Here is a 17892-nt window from a genome sequence, read left to right as displayed (position 1 = left end):
AGCTTTGCCAAAGCCTGTAGTGCCTGGGCAGGGACAGTGGGTTAGGTTCTGGTGCCTGATCCAGAAGCTGGGCTGGGTCTGACCAGCTGCACTCCAGCTCCTGGCATCCATCTAACCACGAGGAGCAACCTTTAATTGAAGGGCGACAGAGCCCTGGAGCAGGCTGCCCTGAGAGGTGATGGAATCTCTATCTCTGAAGACATTCCAAACCCTTCTGGACATGTTCCTGTGTGACCTTCTCTCGGTGACCCTGCCTTGGCAGCGGGATCGGACTCGACCGGCAGAAGTCCCTTCCAAACCCCTACCATTCTCTGATCATTCAGTGTATCCTTTTGCATTCAGCGTCCCCTTGGGCAGCCCTGGGCCTCTCTTGCTTGTTTTTGATCCATTCATCCCCCTTTCCGCCTTGCTCTGGAGCTGTCTCGCCGTGGCTGGGCTGGGGGGTCGGAGCCTCGGTGTTAAGCCGGAGCCGTGTCGGTTCCGCGGCTGCGAGCAGTAAGCGCCGTGCTGGAGGGGGACGTGGGTCGTGCTTTGCACAGCGCAGTAACCTCTGCTCCGGGCGAGCAGGCTGAGAAATCAACTCCTGGCCGGGACCCAAGCACAACACGGGATTAACTTTGCCCTGAGCTGCTTTGTGGCTGTTAAGAGTCAGCGACAGCAGCCAGCCCGGGCACTCCGGCAGGAGCCGTGCCCGCAGACATGGGAGCCAAGCTGCGCCTGCTCTGCCTCACCGCTGCCCTCCTCGCCTACTGCTTCTACGTCCCTCTGCCCGAGGACTGCGAGGAGCCCTGGAAGATGATGCTGACGCTGGCTCCCTTCAGGATTGCTGAGCATCTGGTGAGTGCGGGGCTGCGCTGGGGGGAGCTGGCTGCGGAGCGGGGGCTGCTGGCGGTGCCCGGGCGCGGCTGTTGCTAGTGAGCGAGTTGCGGATGGAAGGGCAGTAGTATCTGATGTGAAACGTGAAACTCGCTGCCATCGTGACTATAAAGAACCTCAGCTAGGATCTCATCGTGCGAGCTCGAAGGGCGGGTGCTTGGAGTCACTCTTGGAGTCACTGGAGTGATGCGAGCCTGCACAGAGCGGTGCAGGTGAGTTTGCTTTGTGATCCTTCACAGCTGAGGCACTGCTCCTCCATCGGGATGCCGTCGCTGAGCTTCCTCAGAAGTGGTGTTCTGGGTGGCAGGGAGGAAAACCAGGACAGCTCTGAAAAATAGCTCGCGGTTTTGTAGAAACCAGGCAGAATGAGCTTAAAGCTTACTCAAACCTGCCAGGGGTGATAAAGCTGCAGCATACAGACACGAAGCTCTCTAAGATAGATACAGAAGCTCTTCCCCCCCCCCCCCCCCCCAGCCCCGGTACTCCTGCACTTTTGCCTCCCAAGAAGTGGTCCCTAGCAAAGCAGCACAGGACCATATGCTGCAACCTGGCAAGGCAGCAATGCCTAGTCCTGTCTGTGATTCCATGGTAAGGGACCTGGGGGTGCTGGTAGGGAGGAGCTGAAGAGGAGGCAGCAGTGCCCAGGTGGGCAGCAGAGCCAATGGCATCCTGGGCTGGCTCAGGAGCAGTGTGGGCAGCAGGACAAGGGAGGTTCTTGTGCCCCTGTGCTCAGCACTGCTCAGGCCACCCCTTGAGTGCTGTGTCCAGTTCTGGGCTCCTGAATTGCAGAGAGATGTTGAGGTGCTGGAAGGTGTTTGGAGCAGGGCAGCAGGGCTGGGGAGGGGCCTGGAGCAGAGCCCTGTGAGGAGAGGCTGAGGGAGCTGGGGGTGTGCAGCCTGCAGCAGAGGAGGCTCAGGGCATAGCTCATCACTGTCTACAACTGCCTGAAGGGAGGCTGTAGCCAGGTGGGGTTGGGCTCTTCTGCCAGGCAGCCAGGGACAGGTCTAGGCTGGATGTTAGGAGGAAGTTCTTGCCAGAGAGCGTGATTGGCATTGGAATGGGCTGCCCAGGGAGGTGGTGGAGTTGTGTGTGGAGGTGAAGAAAGGCCTGGCTGGGGCACTTAGTGCCATGGTCTGGTTGATTGGCCAGGGCTGGGTGCTAGGTTGGGCTGGATGAGCTTGGAGCTCTCTTCCAACCTGCTTGACATGATCCTGTGATTTTGTATTTACTGACTGCAGTGCCTCTGTGCCTCCCCATGCTGCTTTTGTGTGCATACATCCCTAGCTCCTGCTCATTCCATGCCATACAGCTAATGCCAATGTATAGAAGGGATCTGAGAGGCTGCATGCTCTGCACACATCAGTGCTGTGGACCATGAATCATAGAATGGTCTGGGTTGAAAGAGACCTCCAAAGCTCCTCCAGTCCAGCCCTCTCTGCAGTCAGCAGGGACATCCTCAACTAGATCAGGTCACCCAGAGCCCTGTCAAGCCTCCCCTTGAATATCTCCAGGGATGGGGACCCAAACACCTCATTGGGCAACCTGATGCAGTGTTCCAGCACCCTCATGGTGCAGAACTTGTTCTTAATGTTCAGGATCCTACCTCTTAACTCCACTGATCCTATCTCTTAGCTCTACTGAGCTGAGAGCTGTTTAGAGCCCAGCCCTGGTATCCCAAGAGGGCTGCAGCAGTGTAACCCAAACCTAAAGCTTCATCTCTGACCTTGTTTTCAGGGGGATGGGGCTGATGTTGCTGACATCTTTCTGAGTGGCTGGTGATGCTGAGAACTGCTTGCTTTTTTTCTGAGCCATGAAAATCTATCAAAGGGAGGTTGCAAGGGGCCTGGAGGGAGGTTTTTAGTTCAGCTTCAGGGCTGCTGCTGGAAGGCTTGGCTGCTGCAGGCGTGGACAGCAGGGCTGCATGTTCCAAGTTCAGGGAGGTGAGGTGTTGCTGTTCCATGGTGTTTGGGTTAAATCATAGCTGTGAGCAGCCCGTGGGAGCTGTTGCTTTTACCTTTCTTCTGCTGGAGGCAAAGCTGTGTGTTTTCTTGAGACTACTCACAGAATGTCAGGGTGTGGAAGGGACCCAAAATGGTCATCCAGTCCAAACCCTCTGCTGGAGCAGGACCACACAATCTAGCTCAGGGCACACAGGAACACATCCAGACAGGCCTGGAAAGGCTCCAGAGAAGGAGGCTCCACAGCCTCTCTGGGCAGCCTGTGCCAGGGCTCTGGGACCCTTCCAGTCAAGAAGTTCCCCCTTGTGCTGAGCTGGAACCTCCTGTGCTGCAGCTTCCATCCACTGCTTCTTGTCCTGTCACAGGGAGCAGTGAGCAGAGCCTGCCCCCTCCTGACCTCCAGCCCTCAGATAGTTATAAACATTTATTAGTTCTCCTCTCAGTCTTCTCTTCTCCAGACTAAGCAGCCCCAGGCCCCTCAGCCTCTTCTCACCAGGCAGTTCTCCAGTCCCCTCCTCATCCTCATAGTCCTCTGCTGGACCCTCTCCATCAGCTCCCTGTCCCTCTTTAAACTGGGGAGCCCAAATGCATCACACTTCTGGACAAGATCAAAAGGTGCTGTGCATCTCCAGAGCCATTGCTTTGCTTTCAGAGGAGACCCCTGGCTAGGTCTGGGCAGCTCACAGGAGGAGGAGAGGATAACTTTTGTGTGCTCATCTTTACTCAGGGACTCTTTGATGCTTGTTTTGATCTTGTGGTTTGTCCTCGCTGCCCTGCTTCCTGTGTGGAAGGTGGAGGTGGTGACTGTGGAAGGCTCTCCCCAAAGCATGAACACCACACCCCAGGGCAGCTGCTCTTCCTCTTGCCCTGTAATGTGCAGCACTCTCAGCTTGGGGCCAGGCTGCTCCTTCGGAGAGTGTGTGAGGTCCTTTTGGTGCATCTGATATTGGTCTCCAAACCACAGGCAGGACACCAGTGGTTTTCTGCTATGTGAAATGGCCACTTGTGGACAAAGCAGCTCTGGGAGTGTTGAAAGCCTCAGTCCTGAGGCTGAGGGAATCCTCCCAGCACAGGGGAGTTGCACAAGCCAAGTGGAGTTGCAGCACGGCTGCCTTTGACCCATGGATTTGTTTGGGTGTTTTTCTGATGCTAATCCTGAGGGAAAACACAGCTGAGAAATCTCTGCCAGCTGCTTGGTGGCTGTCACCACACCAGGACTTCTGGCTGTGTTTGTCCTCGCTGAGCTTGTGACAAGGACCTGTGGTTTGCTTCTGCATGCCAGTCACTGCCTGTTTGCCTTCATCTCTGTCCCAAACCAGTCTGGCAGAGCTGCCAACGCTGCTTGGCTCAGAACAGAACTGAGAGCTGGGAAGTGTGTGAGAAGTGAGTGTCTTGTCTGTATTTTGACTAGGTGTGTTCCTCAGCAGAGAAGTGAGGGGTACAGCTTACTGTGCTAGTCTGAGCCTGGCTGGGTTATTTTGGTGAGAAGAACTGTGAAAAGCAACCAGTAGTGATGGCTGGCTAAAGGTGAGGCAGCAGTGCCCAGGTGGGCAGCAGAGCCAATGGCATCCTGGGCTGGCTCAGGAGCAGTGTGGCCAGTAGGACAAGGGAGGTTCTTCTGCCCCTGTGCTCAGCACTGCTCAGGCCACCCCTGGAGTGCTGTGTCCAGTTCTGGGCTCCTGATTCAAGAGAGATGTTGAGGTGCTGGAAGGTGTCCAGAGGAAGGTGACAAAGCTGGTGAGGGGCCTGGAGCACAGCCCTGTGAGGAGAGGCTGAGGGAGCTGGGGGTGTGCAGCCTGCAGCAGAGGAGGCTCAGGGCAGAGCTCATTGCTGCCTGCAGCTGCCTGCAGGGAGGCTGTAGCCAGGTGGGGTTGGGCTCTGCTGCCAGGCAAGCAGCAACAGAAGAAGGGGACACAGCCTCAAGCTGTGCCAGGGCAGGTCTAGGCTGGATGTTAGGAGGAAGTTCCTGGCAGAGGGAGTGATTGGCACTGGAATGGGCTGCCCAGGGAGGTGGTGGAGTCACCATGCCTGGAGGTGTTGAAGCCAAGCCTGACTGGGGCACTTAGTGCCATGGTCTAGATGACTGGATAGGGATGGGTGCTAGGTTGGGCTGGATGATCTTGGAGGTCTCTTCCAACCTGCTTGGTTCTATGATTCTATTCTATGCTTCTATTCTGCTGCACTCATAGGCTTGCTGAGCTGTGTAAGAACAAGAACATAAAGATAGATAAAAGAGTTGCTCGCTGGTGCTGCACAAACTTCTCTCTCTAACCTAACTGGCTGCCTGACTAATCCTTCTGCTTCCTAAACTCCCTGTCTGAGTCTCCAAACTCACCTTGAACGTAAGGCAGGGTCTGGAGTAAGGTAGAGGGGTGGGAGGAAGTTGGAAGGGTGGCTGGGGTCCCCTCCTGGGGACTCTGGTTTCTGGGAGGACTGCTATGTTTCCGTATTGCTTTTACCTTGTCTATTTCTGCCTAGAGCTGTATCTGTTGTAACCATCTGCTTGGACATTGTGCTAAGCTGTGAATGCAAAGCTTCACTCAATTTCCAGAGCTACTGAGTCAAGTCTGAGTCATCTTCTTAAGTGTGGGGGGCAGGTAACACCCAAACCATCACACTATTACTTCTACTTTGTCTATTAATCTCTATAGCTGTATCTGTTGTAACCATCTGCTTGGACATTGTGCTAAGCTGTGAATGCAAAGCTTCACTCAATTTCCAGAGCCACTGAGTCAAGTCTGAGTCATCTTCTTAAGTGTAGGGGGCAGGTAACACCCAAGCCATCACACTCAGTGGTGTTTGTCTTTCTTCTCACAGCTAAGGATTTAATTTCTCTCAGTAAAATACTCCAGTTAGCCTCAAACCAGCAAGCAAGCTGACCCCCGGGAGCCGCCACGGCTTTGTCTGAAGTGCTGTTTCCTTGGCTGCAGGCTGCCGCCGCTGAGTGGTTGGGTCTGATGCACTACATGGATGCGATGCAGCTCATGGGGAGGGCAGAGTACATCGCGCCCACCTCCGACCAGAACGTCACCGTGACGGACACCAGCTTCAGCGGCGTTCCTGTGCGCCTCTTCGTGCCCAGAAAGGAGGCTGCGGGGCTGAGGAGGGCAGTCCTCTACTTCCATGGTGGAGGATGGTGCGTGGGAGATGCAGGTAAGCTCCTCTGCAGCAGTGCCCAGGCTCTGGGTGGCAGATCTCAGTGCCAAAAGCGCTGCCCTTTGTTCGGTGGGAGGTGACACCAGTTAAAAGCAGAGGGAGGCTTTGGAAAGCTTCTGCAGAGAGGAACATTACAGGGCAAGAGGAAGAGCAGCTGCCCTGAGGTGTGGTGTTCATGCTTTGGGGAGAGCCTTCCACAGTCACCACCTCCACCTTCCACACAGGAAGCAGGGCAGCGAGGACAAACCACAAGATCAAAACAAGCATCAAAGAGTCCCTGAGTAAAGATGAGCACACAAAAGTTATCCTCTCCTCCTCCTGTGAGCTGCCCAGACCTAGCCAGGGGTCTCCTCTGAAAGCAAAGCAATGGCTCTGGAGATGCACAGCACCTTTTGATCTTGTCCAGAAGTGTGATGCTAAGGAGATGTCCAGAAGTGTGATGCATTTGGGCTCCCCAGTTTAAAGAGGGACAGGGATCTGCTGGAGAGGGTCCAGCAGAGGGCTAAGAGGATGAGGAGGGGACTGGAGAACTGCCTGGTGAGGAGAGGCTGAGGGACCTGGGGCTGCTTAGTCTGGAGAAGAGAAGACTGAGAGGGGATTGAATCAATGTTTATAACTATCTGAGGAATGGGGGGGACAGGCTCTGCTCACTGCTCCCTGGGACAGGACAAGCAGCAATGGATGGAAGCTGCAGCACAGGAGGTTCCAGCTCAGCACAAGGGGCAACTTCTTGACTGGAAGGGTCCCAGAGCCTGGCACAGGCTGCCCAGAGAGGTTGTGGAGCCTCCTTCTCTGGAGCCTTTCCATGCCTGTCTGGATGTATTCCTGTGTGCCCTGAGCTGGATTGGATGGTCCTGCTCTGGCTGGAGGGTTGGACTTGATGATCCCTTTGGGTCCCTGCCATCCTGTGATGGTGTGGGGGTGTCTGCTCCCACATGCTCTGCGGGGGATGTGTGAGTGTATGTTTGCTCCCAGATGCTCTGGAGCACATCCCAAGTGATTCCTTTCATTTCAGGCATGAAACCCTATGATCACCTGACAAGGTGGACTTCAGACAAGTTGGATGCTGTGGTGGTGTCAGTCAAGTAAGAGAGGTTCTGCTTCTAGATGGGATGAGGGTTTGGGACAAATGAATCTGTTTCAATATGCTTCTTTTTGAACATGTTTCTAAGTAACTGGTGATAGAGTGAGAGGAAATGGCCTTAAGCTGCACCAGGGGAGCTTTAGGTAGGACATGAGGAACCTTCTGAGACAGTCCCAGCCTGTGCCTTGCATTTAACCCCTAAACCCCTCCTCTACTCCCATTTGCCCCCCAGATGAATGAAAACGCAAATCACTGCAGCTTTATGACCCCTTGGCCTCTGATTCCTTTCCACTTCTGAGACAATCCCAGCTTGTGCCTGGATTTAATCCCTAAACCCCTCACCTAGTCCCATTTCCCCCCCAGATGAATGACAGTGCAGCTCTCTGCATGCTTTGCCAGGCTGCTGCTGGGCTTGCAACGACAAACAGCAAAAAATGGGACCCTCAAATCTACTCCTTATGAAATGCTCTCAGAACTGTATGAAGAGGCTGCAGCACCTGGCCAGAGGAGCATGAAAGCTTCTTTCCAAAAGGGTTCATATGCTAGAAGATCATTTTCACAGGATCACAGAAGGGCAGGGGCTGGAAGAGACCTCCAGAGCTCATCCAGGCCAAGCCCTGCCAGAGCAGGAGCACCCAGAGCAGGTCACACAGCAACACATCCAGGCAGGGTTTGAATATCTCCAGAGAGGGAGACTCCACAACCCCTCTGGGCAGCCTGCTCCAGGCTTCTGGCACCCTCACAGGGAAAAAAATTCCTCTTCATGTTTCCATGGAACTTCTATGCTTCAATTCCTTTACTGCAAAAGTAGTCAGACACTGTTCCAGGCTGCCCATGGAGGTGGTGGCATCAGCATCCCTGGAGGGCTCCAAAAACCCCATGAGGATGCAGCTCAGTGGCCTGGGGGGGGGGTTGGGTTGGTGGTTGGACTGGATGATCTCAGAGGCCTTTTCTAGCCTTTTTGAGTCTGAGACTCCAGCCAGCAAAACCTATCAGGGCTGCAGTGGTGGGTTGTGGCTGGTGGCTGTGGAGGTTGCTTGGTCAGATAGTTGCCATTTCCCTGGGCACAACCATTTGCCAAGCGGGGCAGGTGCTGCCAAGCTTGCTCTGGACTCCCAGCAGCACCTAACACCCCTCTGCTTTTCCCTGGCAGCTACAGGCTGGCACCCAAGCACCATTTCCCTGCTCAGTTTGAAGATGTGTATTCGGTGACCAAGTTCTTCCTCCAGAGCAAGGTCCTCTCCCAGTACCAGGTGGACCCAAATCGAGTCTGTGTGGCAGGAGACAGTGCAGGTGGCAACTTGGCTGCAGCTGTGGCACAACAGGTAAGAGCAAGAAACTGTTTTTCTGGCTTGGATCATTTACTTTTGGCAATGTCACAAAGGTTTCTCAGAGATGCTCCTGCTCTGGAAACGTTCAAGGCCAGGTTGGATGAGGCCTTGAGCAGCCTGGTCTAGTGGAAGGTGTCCCTTACCCATGGCAGGGGGGTTGGAACTAAATGATCGTGAAGGTCCCTTCCAATCCAACCCATTCCAGGGTTCCATCACAGACTCTTAGAATGGTTTAGGTTGGAAGGGACCTCAAGGATCATCCAGTTCCAAGCCCCCACCATAGGCAGAAACCTGCCACTAGAATGGGCCTCATCCAACTTGGCCTTGAACACCTCCAGGGAGGTTGTGGAGCACAGAATGTTATTACAGATCCCATTCTGTGCTTCTGTGCTCCACAACCTCCCTGGACTACCTGTGCCAGTGTCTCACCACCCTCACTGCAGAGAACTTCATCCTGACATTCAGTTTCAATCTCCCCTCTACCAGTTCAAACCCAGTGCTCCTCCTCCTCTCATTACAAGACCTTGTCAGTAGTCCCTCCCCAGCCCTTCAGATCCTGGAAGGTCACTCCAAGGTCTCCTGGAAGCCTTCTCTTCTCCATACTGCAGAACCCCAACTCTTCATCCTGTCCTCGCCTCAGAGCTGCTCCAGCTGCCTGAGCATCTTCATGGCCTCCCATGAAGATGTTGATTTCTGCCTTTTAAGGCCTTCTGTCAGTGTGGGAGAGCCAAGCTGCTTTAATTGACCTTTTTTCCTTCTGCAGCTGTCGGAGGACCCTGAAGTCAAAACCCAGCTGAAAGCCCAAGCCTTGATTTACCCTGCCCTGCAAGCCCTGGACCTGCTTTCGCCATCCTACAAAGAGAACAAGGACGATCCCCTTCTGTCCAGGCCCCTCATGGTCAGGTTCTGGAGCGAGTACTTCACCACGGACCCATCCCTGCGGGAAGCGATGGCCTCCAACCGGCACGTCCCAGCCTCGGCCAGCCACTTGTTTGAGTTTGCCAACTGGAGCAGCCTGCTGCCAGCCGAGATGAGGGAGGGCCACCCCTACACCACCCCCGCCTACGGCAGCCCCGAGCTGGCCCACAAGTACCCAGGGTTCCTGGACGTGCGGGCAGCCCCACTGCTGGCCAGCAGCGCCCAGCTGCGCCGCCTGCCCCTCACCTACGTCCTGACCTGCGGGCGCGACGTGCTGCGCGACGACGGCCTCATGTACGCCGCGCGCCTGCGGGCAGCGGGGGTGCCCCTCGCCCACCACCACTTCCAGGAGGCCTTCCATGGGGCCATCACGGTCACCTCCATCCTGGGCGAGCTGGCGGTGGGGCACAGGCTGCTGAACAGCTACATCAAGTGGTTGGATGAGAACTTGTGAGGCGCAGGGGTCGCTGCTAGGTGGCCTGGCTGCTGCCCCTTGGCACCGCGAGGAGCGGAGGAGCTGTGTGATTGCCCTCTGCCTCGCGCTGCCCTGCGCTGCCCGCACCGCAGCGCTTCTGCACCCTCTCTGCCAGGAAAATCAATCTGATTCTGACCCCAGTGTTCTTCCAGTGCTGTCCTCTGAGCCCCACGGACCGTCAGGGCTGCCCTGGCACTTCTCTCCTGGCCAGGACCAGAAGGGTTGGTGTGCCCGAGCCCCAGCTGGCACTGTCCTGTGTCAGTTGCTTGGTTTCTTCCTCTTGCAGTGTTTTCATGCCCTCAGGCTGGTGCAAATGGACAAGATCACTCTCTGCACGTGCTTTGGCCATTCATTCCCTGTCCCTTCTCCCATGGGACGTGCTGGTGACATCCCGCTGCTGCCGTTGGGTGTTGGGGCAAGCAGAGGTGCAGGGACCCAGCTCCACAAGCCATGAGGCAGCTGGTGAACATGCCCACTGGTGCCTGGCCTTGTGCTGTCATAGTATCATAGAATCAAGCAGGTTGGAAGAGACCTCCGAGGTCACCCAGCCCAACCTAGCACCCAGCCCTGGCCAATCAACCAGACCATGGCACTAAGTGCCCCAGCCAGGCTTTGCTTCAACACCTCCAAGGACAGCGACTCATCTCTCTCCAGCACAGCTCAAGGGAAGCACCTGGAGGTGGAGTGGAACAGCTGTGACAGCACAAACGTTTTGGGAGCCTTGGTTTTGTTTGGGTTTTTTTTTTTTTGGTGGATTTGGTTGGGTTTTTTTTGTTTTCTAAAGCATCCTTCTTGCTCAGTAACTGCTTTCTTTAATCCCTGTTGTAGAAGGAGACAGTGGAACAGACAGCACTGGGTGCTGCTCAGGCAAAGGAAGGCTGGGGAGGTCCTAACCTTCCAGCAGCCCTGCTCTGCTTACCAAATCAGCTGTGTATTATCAGCTCCAATCACCCTGAAATCATTCAGCAGTTGTTAGAGATGAAGGTTTTTTTTTCTTTCTAGCCCTGGCCAAGAAACAAAAACCCTCTCCAAGTGAGGCCTAAATGTTCTGTGTGCTGGCTGGCTTCTGGCTTTGAACCAGCCACAGCCACCAGGGAAGTGCCCATGGAGCACCGAGCTTTGCAGTTGGGCACTGAAGGCTCAGGGATCCTCAACGGTGCTGGGGCCCGTGGAGATGAGAGTGACCACTGGGTCTCCTCCTGCTTGTGCTGACTGTAAAGATTAAACTTGTCCTTCCTGCAGTGCAGTGTGCCTCATGTCACCTTGAGGGGGGGTGTCTGATTTAGTTGTGGCAATTAATGAGGCAGGAAAAAGCCCCCACCCCTTAACTTGTATATAAAGGAGTTAAGTTTGGGTTCTGATGCGGTCGGGAAGATCTTCACAAGGATGTTTATGGGCAATTCATTCATGGAATCATGGAGTGGGTCAGGTTGGAAGGGACCTCAAAACTCAGCCAGTTCCAACCTCCAGACATAGGCAGGGACACCTCCCACTAGATCGGGTTGCTCAAGGACTCATCCAACCTAGCTTTGAACACCTGCAGGGAGGTTGTGGAGCACAGAAGCACCCAATGTGATCGAAGATCACATTGGGTGCTTCTGTGCTCCACAACCTCCCTGGGCAACCTGTGCCAGTCTCTCACCACCCTCACTTCTTCCTAACATCCAGTTTCAATCTCCCTTCTGCCAGCTTAAACCCATTCCTCCCTCTGTACTGTACCTGCTGTATTTTGGCTGTGTGGGGAAGGAGTCTCAGAACTACCAGCCTGGAGGTTTGGGGGTAGGCAGAGTCTAAACTGGATCTCTCCCATCTCCCTCCTGCTGCTCTGCTGGGAACAGGAGGAGGAGGAAAGCACCAAGCTGAAGTTTCCATGCAGCAGCCAAGGCTCCTTCCTTCTCCTGAGAGGTGAGGTTTGAAGAAAAGGAGTTTATAGCTTTTGGGGGAGCCAGAGAACTCTGTGTGCTGGGCTTCTTGAAACATGCATTAGTGATGGGCATTTCTTCCTCCCAGGGAAATATGTCATGGAGGAATGGAAGCTATTTCATGTCTTCTCTCATTTCCAGGCCCTGGGTGCATTGGTGTGGTTCCCAGTAACAGCTGGGTTGAGGCTGTCTCAGAGATGTGGGGGAGGCAGATCCTGCAGCCTTTGGAACTGCAGGTTGGCACAACTGCAGGTTGGCACAACTGCAGGCAGCAGATGGGTGAGAGTGAATTCCCTGCAGGTTCGTCTGCTCTCTGTGAGTGCTGCTCCAACCAGGCAAGGCTCCTGGCCAGCACTGTGCTGGTGGGATGGGTGCTGGGTCACACACCTCTAGGCTGGAGATGCTCAACCCCTATCCCCCCTGTGCCTCCTCCACCCTTCTCTCCTCCATCAGGTTCTGGTCACTGTGTTGCTGGGGATGTTTCTAGTTCCTTCACTCTACCATTTGTTTTCTGCCCTTCTGAATCCTGCTGATTTTAGGAGCTGGAGAGCATTTGTCTGTTACCTCTTCAAGGTAGTGATGGAAAAAACCAAACTTCTGGATGACAGAAATGGCTGCAAAAGGTGCACAGAGATGGTGTGGGCTTGCAGGCTGAGGGTCCTTACACCTGTGAGCACAGCTATGCAGTGGGGTGGGCTTGCAGGGGTGAGAGTCCTTGTGCTTGACAGCCCCTAGGTGCCCACTTGTGCCCTGGGTCCCTGTCCCTGGGACCAGTCAAGCAGGGCAGCAGCAAGGCTCAGCCTGGAGCTGGGGTGCTGGGGCCAGGTGTCTGCAGGAGGAATGGCAGCACAGAGGCCAGGTGAGCTGGCTGGAGCAGGAGCTGCTCTGAGGGTGGAAATGCTTGGATGGGTTTTTCTGGCAGAGCTGGCAAGTAGTGGTCTGAGTCCAAACAGTGACCTTGGCTTGGGGACTGAAGCAGAGAACAAAATCATATATTGGGGGGGTTGGAGAAGACCTCTAAGATCATCAAGTGCAAGCATTATCCACCTCTACCAGGCCTGGTGCTGTGGCTGTCATGCCACATGCCAGCTATGGCTCTCGTGCCACAGCTTGCCACAGGCAGTCCTGGTTTTGTCATTCCCCTCCTTCAAGCCTGGGCTAAAGTCCTGTCACTGAGTCCCCCTAAACCCACTGGGCCCATATTATCCTTTCCCCTTGAGAGAGAGGTGGATCCTGCCAGCAGGAAGCCACAGGTCCCGTTTGGTCTGGAGCAGAGAGAAGCCAAGAATGGTTGGGCTGATGGCAACAAGCCACAGATAGGCACAAACTCGCAGCTGTGCCTCGTCTTTGTGCCAAGGGCAGGAGCAGCACCCATGGGCAGCCACCCAGGCCCTGCCCAGTGCTGCCAGGCCACTCTCATCACAAAGTTCTCCTCCTGTGGCTCGTGGTGTCGAGGCAAGGCATTAATTAATTTCCCCTGGTAATAATGTAGAAGCTGAAAGAATGTTCTCATGTTGCCTTCTGCTCGGGGGGATGGATCCCAAATGGAGATGAAGCTCCCCTGGGAAGGGCTCTGCAGGAAGGCACCAGGGCTGGCTCAAGGTCAGCCCTAATGGCTCATTCCAATCAATCAAATGCAAATGGGTTCTAATGTAGCCTCAATTACGCATGACTCATTTAATAGGCTTCTGTCTAACCTAAACTAATGGGTATTTAATGGCAACAGCCTCTGCCTGGCTCCAGTGGCACTTCTGCTCTAAACCCCGGCACGGGGTGTCTGTGTGCTGCAGCCCCTGCTGAACCTGCCAGCGCAAAGTTGATCTGCAGCTGCAGCCTGCCCACTAAAATGCCCACTTTGGGCAGGCTTGCCTCAAACTGCCTGAGAGCTGCTCTGCTTCCTTTCCACTGCCGAGCTCGCTGGCCGTGGCAGCACAGCGCAGGACACCCCCGCTGTGGCCGCGCTGCCTGGCAGGTGCCCACGTCACCCAAACCACAGCCTTCCCCTGAAACCCCTTATCAAGCCGGGCAGGCTCCGCTGGCACCGCAGCTTGCCACAGCGCCGGGCAGGGCTGCAGCCTGGCCGCCTCCTGCCGCCCCTCCCGGGGTTCCCACCCGTGTCCCCAGGAAGGGGACGTGAGCGTTTCGCTGCCCGTCGCTTGGCACACGGCGCAGCCTGTCCTGCCCAGCCTGCCGGAGCCCCGATGGGGCTGTATGCAAGCGCTGCCGCCCCGCAGGACACCGCCGCTCCGCAGGCTGCTCCAGCGCTGCTGCTGCAGAGGCTCCCGGCATGGTGAGTGTCCTTGTGCCCTCTGCTCCTCCCTGGGCATCCCCATCTAGCGGAGATGTCCCTGCTTCACCACACAGGGCATGGGCGGGATGAGGGTCGCTTCCAACCCCCTGCATTCGCTGATGCCATGAGAGTGCTTCTGAGCCCCTCATGGCTGTCCCCTGACTGCCTGAATGGGTAAGTGGCCCTGGGCTGGCACCCTCCAGCCCAGCGTCTGTGTCCCTGCAGCCATTTTCACCTTGTTACTGGTACTTAGGGTGCTGATGCCAGGGCAGTGCTTGCAGGGTGAACATCTCCCTGAAGTGCTGAGCTCCTCCTCAGAGCCAGCCCAGGAGGCTCAGCTGAGGTGGTACCTGCCAGGGTGCTCTGACCAGAGTGTTCAGGGTTGCCTGCTGTAGTGCAGGGTGCTTGGGGGTAGCTGCTTGCTGCTCTCAGCCACTCAGTCCCCAGCCTGTAGTGCTGCTTGGGGGTGTTGTGGCCAAAGTGCAGAACCCTGCACTTGGCCTTGTTCAATCTCACCCCATTGGCCTCTGCCCACCCATCCAGCCTGGCCAGGGCTCTTCTGCCCTCCAATAGATCCACACCTCCTCCTAGCTTGATGTCATCTGTAAACTTACTGATGCTGGACTCAATCCCCTGCTCCAGATCATGAACAAAGATATTGAACAGGACCAAAGGCACTTCCATACCTAGGACTCATCAGTCCAAGCTGAACCTTTCCTTCTTGAAAGGGCTTTTTGGAGAAGCCCCTGCAGATAAATGGCTCAGGAATGCCCTCACTGTGCTTTGTCCCCACAGCCCTCCTGAGGTGGCTCTGGTGCCCAGTTACTCACCAGTTCAAACCAAGAGCATGATGCAGGGGGTGAGGAGTTCAGCAGCCACATTCTCTGCTGACCTTCAGGAATTCTGAATGACACCATCCAAACGTGGTCACACTGCTGCTGCTGAGCTCATCCTTGGTCAATCTTGACAGCAGACTTCTGCTTTAGTGATGAGTGAGGGACCATGGGACAGGGGTTGGGTAATGGGGGCAGATGACTTCCAGCATCTGGTGACAGCCAAGTTTTGTTCTCCCAGGCTCTGGCAGTGCTGAGGATTTGGCCAAGTGGCAGCTGGCACCTTGTGGTAGATGCTTTTGGGTGAGGTGGTAGAAACATTTCAGGTCAGGCTGTTGGTGTCTCTGAGCAACCTGATCTGGTTGAAGGAGTCCCTGCCCAGTGCAGGGGGTTGGACAAGATGACCTTTAAAGGTCCTTTCCAACCCAGATTGTTCTGTGATTCGATGATGCTCACACTTCAGACTGCTCACACAAGGTTTTATCTTGCTGGGTACCTCTGGTCAGTAGCTGAGAGCAGAAATCTGGTGAGTGTAAGGGATGTTCTTCCAGTCTCTGCTGAGCATCTAAGCTGTGAGGAACTGGCACCTTCTGATGCCCTTTGCAGCAGCAGTGCCAACGTGCAGTGATCTCTCATTGGTGTTTGGTGTTTCTGATGCCCTTTGCAGCAGCAGTGCCAACATGCAGTGATCTCTCACTGGTGTTTGGTGTTTCTGATGCCCTTTGCAGCAGCAGTGCCAACGTGCAGTGATCTCTCACTGGTGTTTGGTGTTTCTGATGCCCTTTGCAGCAGCAGTGCCAACGTGCAGTGATCTCTCACTGGTGTTTGGTGTTTCTGATGCCCTTTGCAGCAGCAGTGCCAACATGCAGTGATCTCTTACCGGTGTTTCTTTTTGCCCTGCTGCCTTTCCAGGCTATGAATGAGACAGACACCTGCTTGGTGGTGAACAGAGCCCTGGAGAAGTATTACCTTACCACCACCTACAGCCTTGAGTTCATCATAGGCTTCGTTGGCAATGCCATCGCCGTCTTTGGCTACACTTTCTGCCTGAAGTCCTGGAAGAGTACCAACATCTACCTGTTCAACTTATCACTGTCAGATTTGCTGTTCCTCTGCACTCTCCCTGTAATTGTAAACAGCTACTCCAAAGATGAGTGGGGCAAGGAGAGTGGCTTGTGCCACAGCAACAGGTTCCTGCTGCATGCCAACCTGTACAGCAGCATCCTCTTCCTCACCGTCATCAGCATCGACCGCTACATGCTGGTGAAGTACCCTTTCAGGGTCCATTTCCTGCAGAAGAGGAAGGCAGCCCTTATCATCTCAGTTGCTGTGTGGATTGGGGTGATCCTGGAGCTGCTGCCCTTGTTGTATTTCCTGGAGCCTCTAACATCTGACAATAATTACAGGTGCCTTGATTATGCCAGCTCTGGAGACCCTAGGGAGAGCCTCATCTACAGCATCCTCCTGACTGTCTCTGGGTTCCTCATCCCTCTGCTGATCATGTGCTGCTTCTGTGTGAAGATGGTTCTCTTCCTTAAAGCCAAAAACGAGCAGCTCAGCTCCCTTCTGACCCTCGAGAAGCCTCTTACCTTGGTGGTCCTCACCATGGTGATCTCCTCACTGCTCTTCACTCCCTACCACATCATGCGCAACATCCGCATCGCCTCCCGGATCTCCTCCTTGGAAGTGTCCCGGCGCAAGCAGGGCATCATCAACACTGCTTACATCATCACCAGACCCATTGCCTTCATGAACAGTGCCATCAACCCTCTCTTTTACTTCTTGATGGGTGACCACTTCAGAGAGATGCTGGTGGCAAAACTGAGGCAGCTGCTGCGTAGGTTGGCAACCGCTGGCAAGTGAGCGGCAAGGAAGAGCTCTGGTAGCAGGAGGTGGGGGCAGGGAGGTCTCCTGGGGAGTGGTCGCCAATGTACAGTGCTGCTTACTGGATAACTTTATGCTGTCGAAGATTGTGGTCCTCTGAATGCACCTTCTGCAAAGATAATTGCAAGGCAGGGTGGGGATGGTGTCCCAGCTGAGCAGGGTGGGGATGGTGTCCCAGCCGAGCAGGGGGGGGAAGGTGTCCCAGCCGAGCAGGGGGGGGAAGGTGTCCCAGCCGAGCAGGGGGGGGATGGTGTCCCAGCCGAGCAGGGGGGGGATGGTGTCCCAGCCGAGCAGGGGGGGGATGGTGTCCCAGCCGAGCAGGGGGGGGAAGGTGTCCCAGCCGAGCAGGGGGGATGGTGTCCCAGCGGAGCAGGGGGGGGATGGTGTCCCAGCCGAGCAGGAGGGATGGTGTCCCAGCCGAGCAGGGGGGATGGTGTCCCAGCCGAGCAGGGGGGGGAAGGTGTCCCAGCCGAGCAGGGGGGATGGTGTCCCAGCTGAGCAGGGTGGGGATGGTGTCCCAGCCGAGCAGGGGGGGAAGGTGTCCCAGCCGAGCAGGGGGGATGGTGTCCCAGCGGAGCAGGGGGGGGATGGTGTCCCAGCCGAGCAGGAGGGATGGTGTCCCAGCCGAGCAGGGGGGGGATGGTGTCCCGGCCGAGCAGGGGGGGGATGGTGTCCCGGCCGAGCAGGGGGGGGATGGTGTCCCGGCCGAGCAGGGGGGGATGGTGTCCCGGCCGAGCAGGGGGGGGATGGTGTCCCGGCCGAGCAGGGGGGGGATGGTGTCCCGGCCGAGCAGGGGGGGGATGGTGTCCCGGCCGAGCAGGGGGGGGATGGTGTCCCAGCCGAGCAGGGGGGGGATGGTGTCCCAGCGGAGCGGGAGAGGTCTCTCATGACAGTAGAGCAGGGAGCCTCAGCTCCTAGCGTGGCACCTCATGGCCTGTTAACATTGTAAAGTTGAGTCTTCTTTACCTAAGTCCCTTGGCAGGTTCACCTTTCAGGATGTCTAACTGGGAGAATTTCCATTTCCAGATGATCTGGTGAGGATTGCATGAGGCCAGTGGCTGGGCAGGACATTGCTGGTGTGCCAGGAGGGAGGCAGTGGCTGGGCAGGACATTGCTGGTGTGCCAGGAGGGAGGCAGTGGCTGGGCAGGACATTGCTGGTGTGCC

At 55.8% G+C, this 17892-nt stretch overlaps 2 protein-coding genes across 2 annotated transcripts; both read left to right on the top strand.

Annotated features, from left to right (window-relative positions):
• Window positions 1-148: 148 nt before the first annotated feature.
• LOC135186885 (arylacetamide deacetylase-like) lies at window positions 149-11039 on the top strand. The gene is made up of 5 exons (XM_064165045.1): window positions 149-837; window positions 5765-5987; window positions 7006-7075; window positions 8228-8399; window positions 9169-11039. The coding sequence occupies exons 1-5, from the start codon at window positions 700-702 to the stop codon at window positions 9775-9777; spliced, it is 1212 nt and encodes a 403-aa protein (XP_064021115.1). The 5' UTR covers window positions 149-699; the 3' UTR covers window positions 9778-11039.
• A 627-nt stretch (window positions 11040-11666) lies between these two features.
• On the top strand, window positions 11667-16882 carry SUCNR1 (succinate receptor 1). The gene is made up of 3 exons (XM_064164967.1): window positions 11667-11703; window positions 11862-11999; window positions 15756-16882. Exon 3 carries the CDS (start codon window positions 15759-15761, stop codon window positions 16704-16706), a length of 948 nt encoding a protein of 315 aa, XP_064021037.1. The 5' UTR covers window positions 11667-11703; window positions 11862-11999; window positions 15756-15758; the 3' UTR covers window positions 16707-16882.
• Window positions 16883-17892: the final 1010 nt, after the last annotated feature.

Source organism: Pogoniulus pusillus, chromosome 26 (genome assembly GCF_015220805.1).
Source record: "Pogoniulus pusillus isolate bPogPus1 chromosome 26, bPogPus1.pri, whole genome shotgun sequence".
Taxonomy (NCBI): domain Eukaryota; kingdom Metazoa; phylum Chordata; class Aves; order Piciformes; family Lybiidae; genus Pogoniulus; species Pogoniulus pusillus.
Note: the sequence above shows the minus strand (reverse complement) of the source record. Positions and strands in the feature narration are given on the sequence as shown.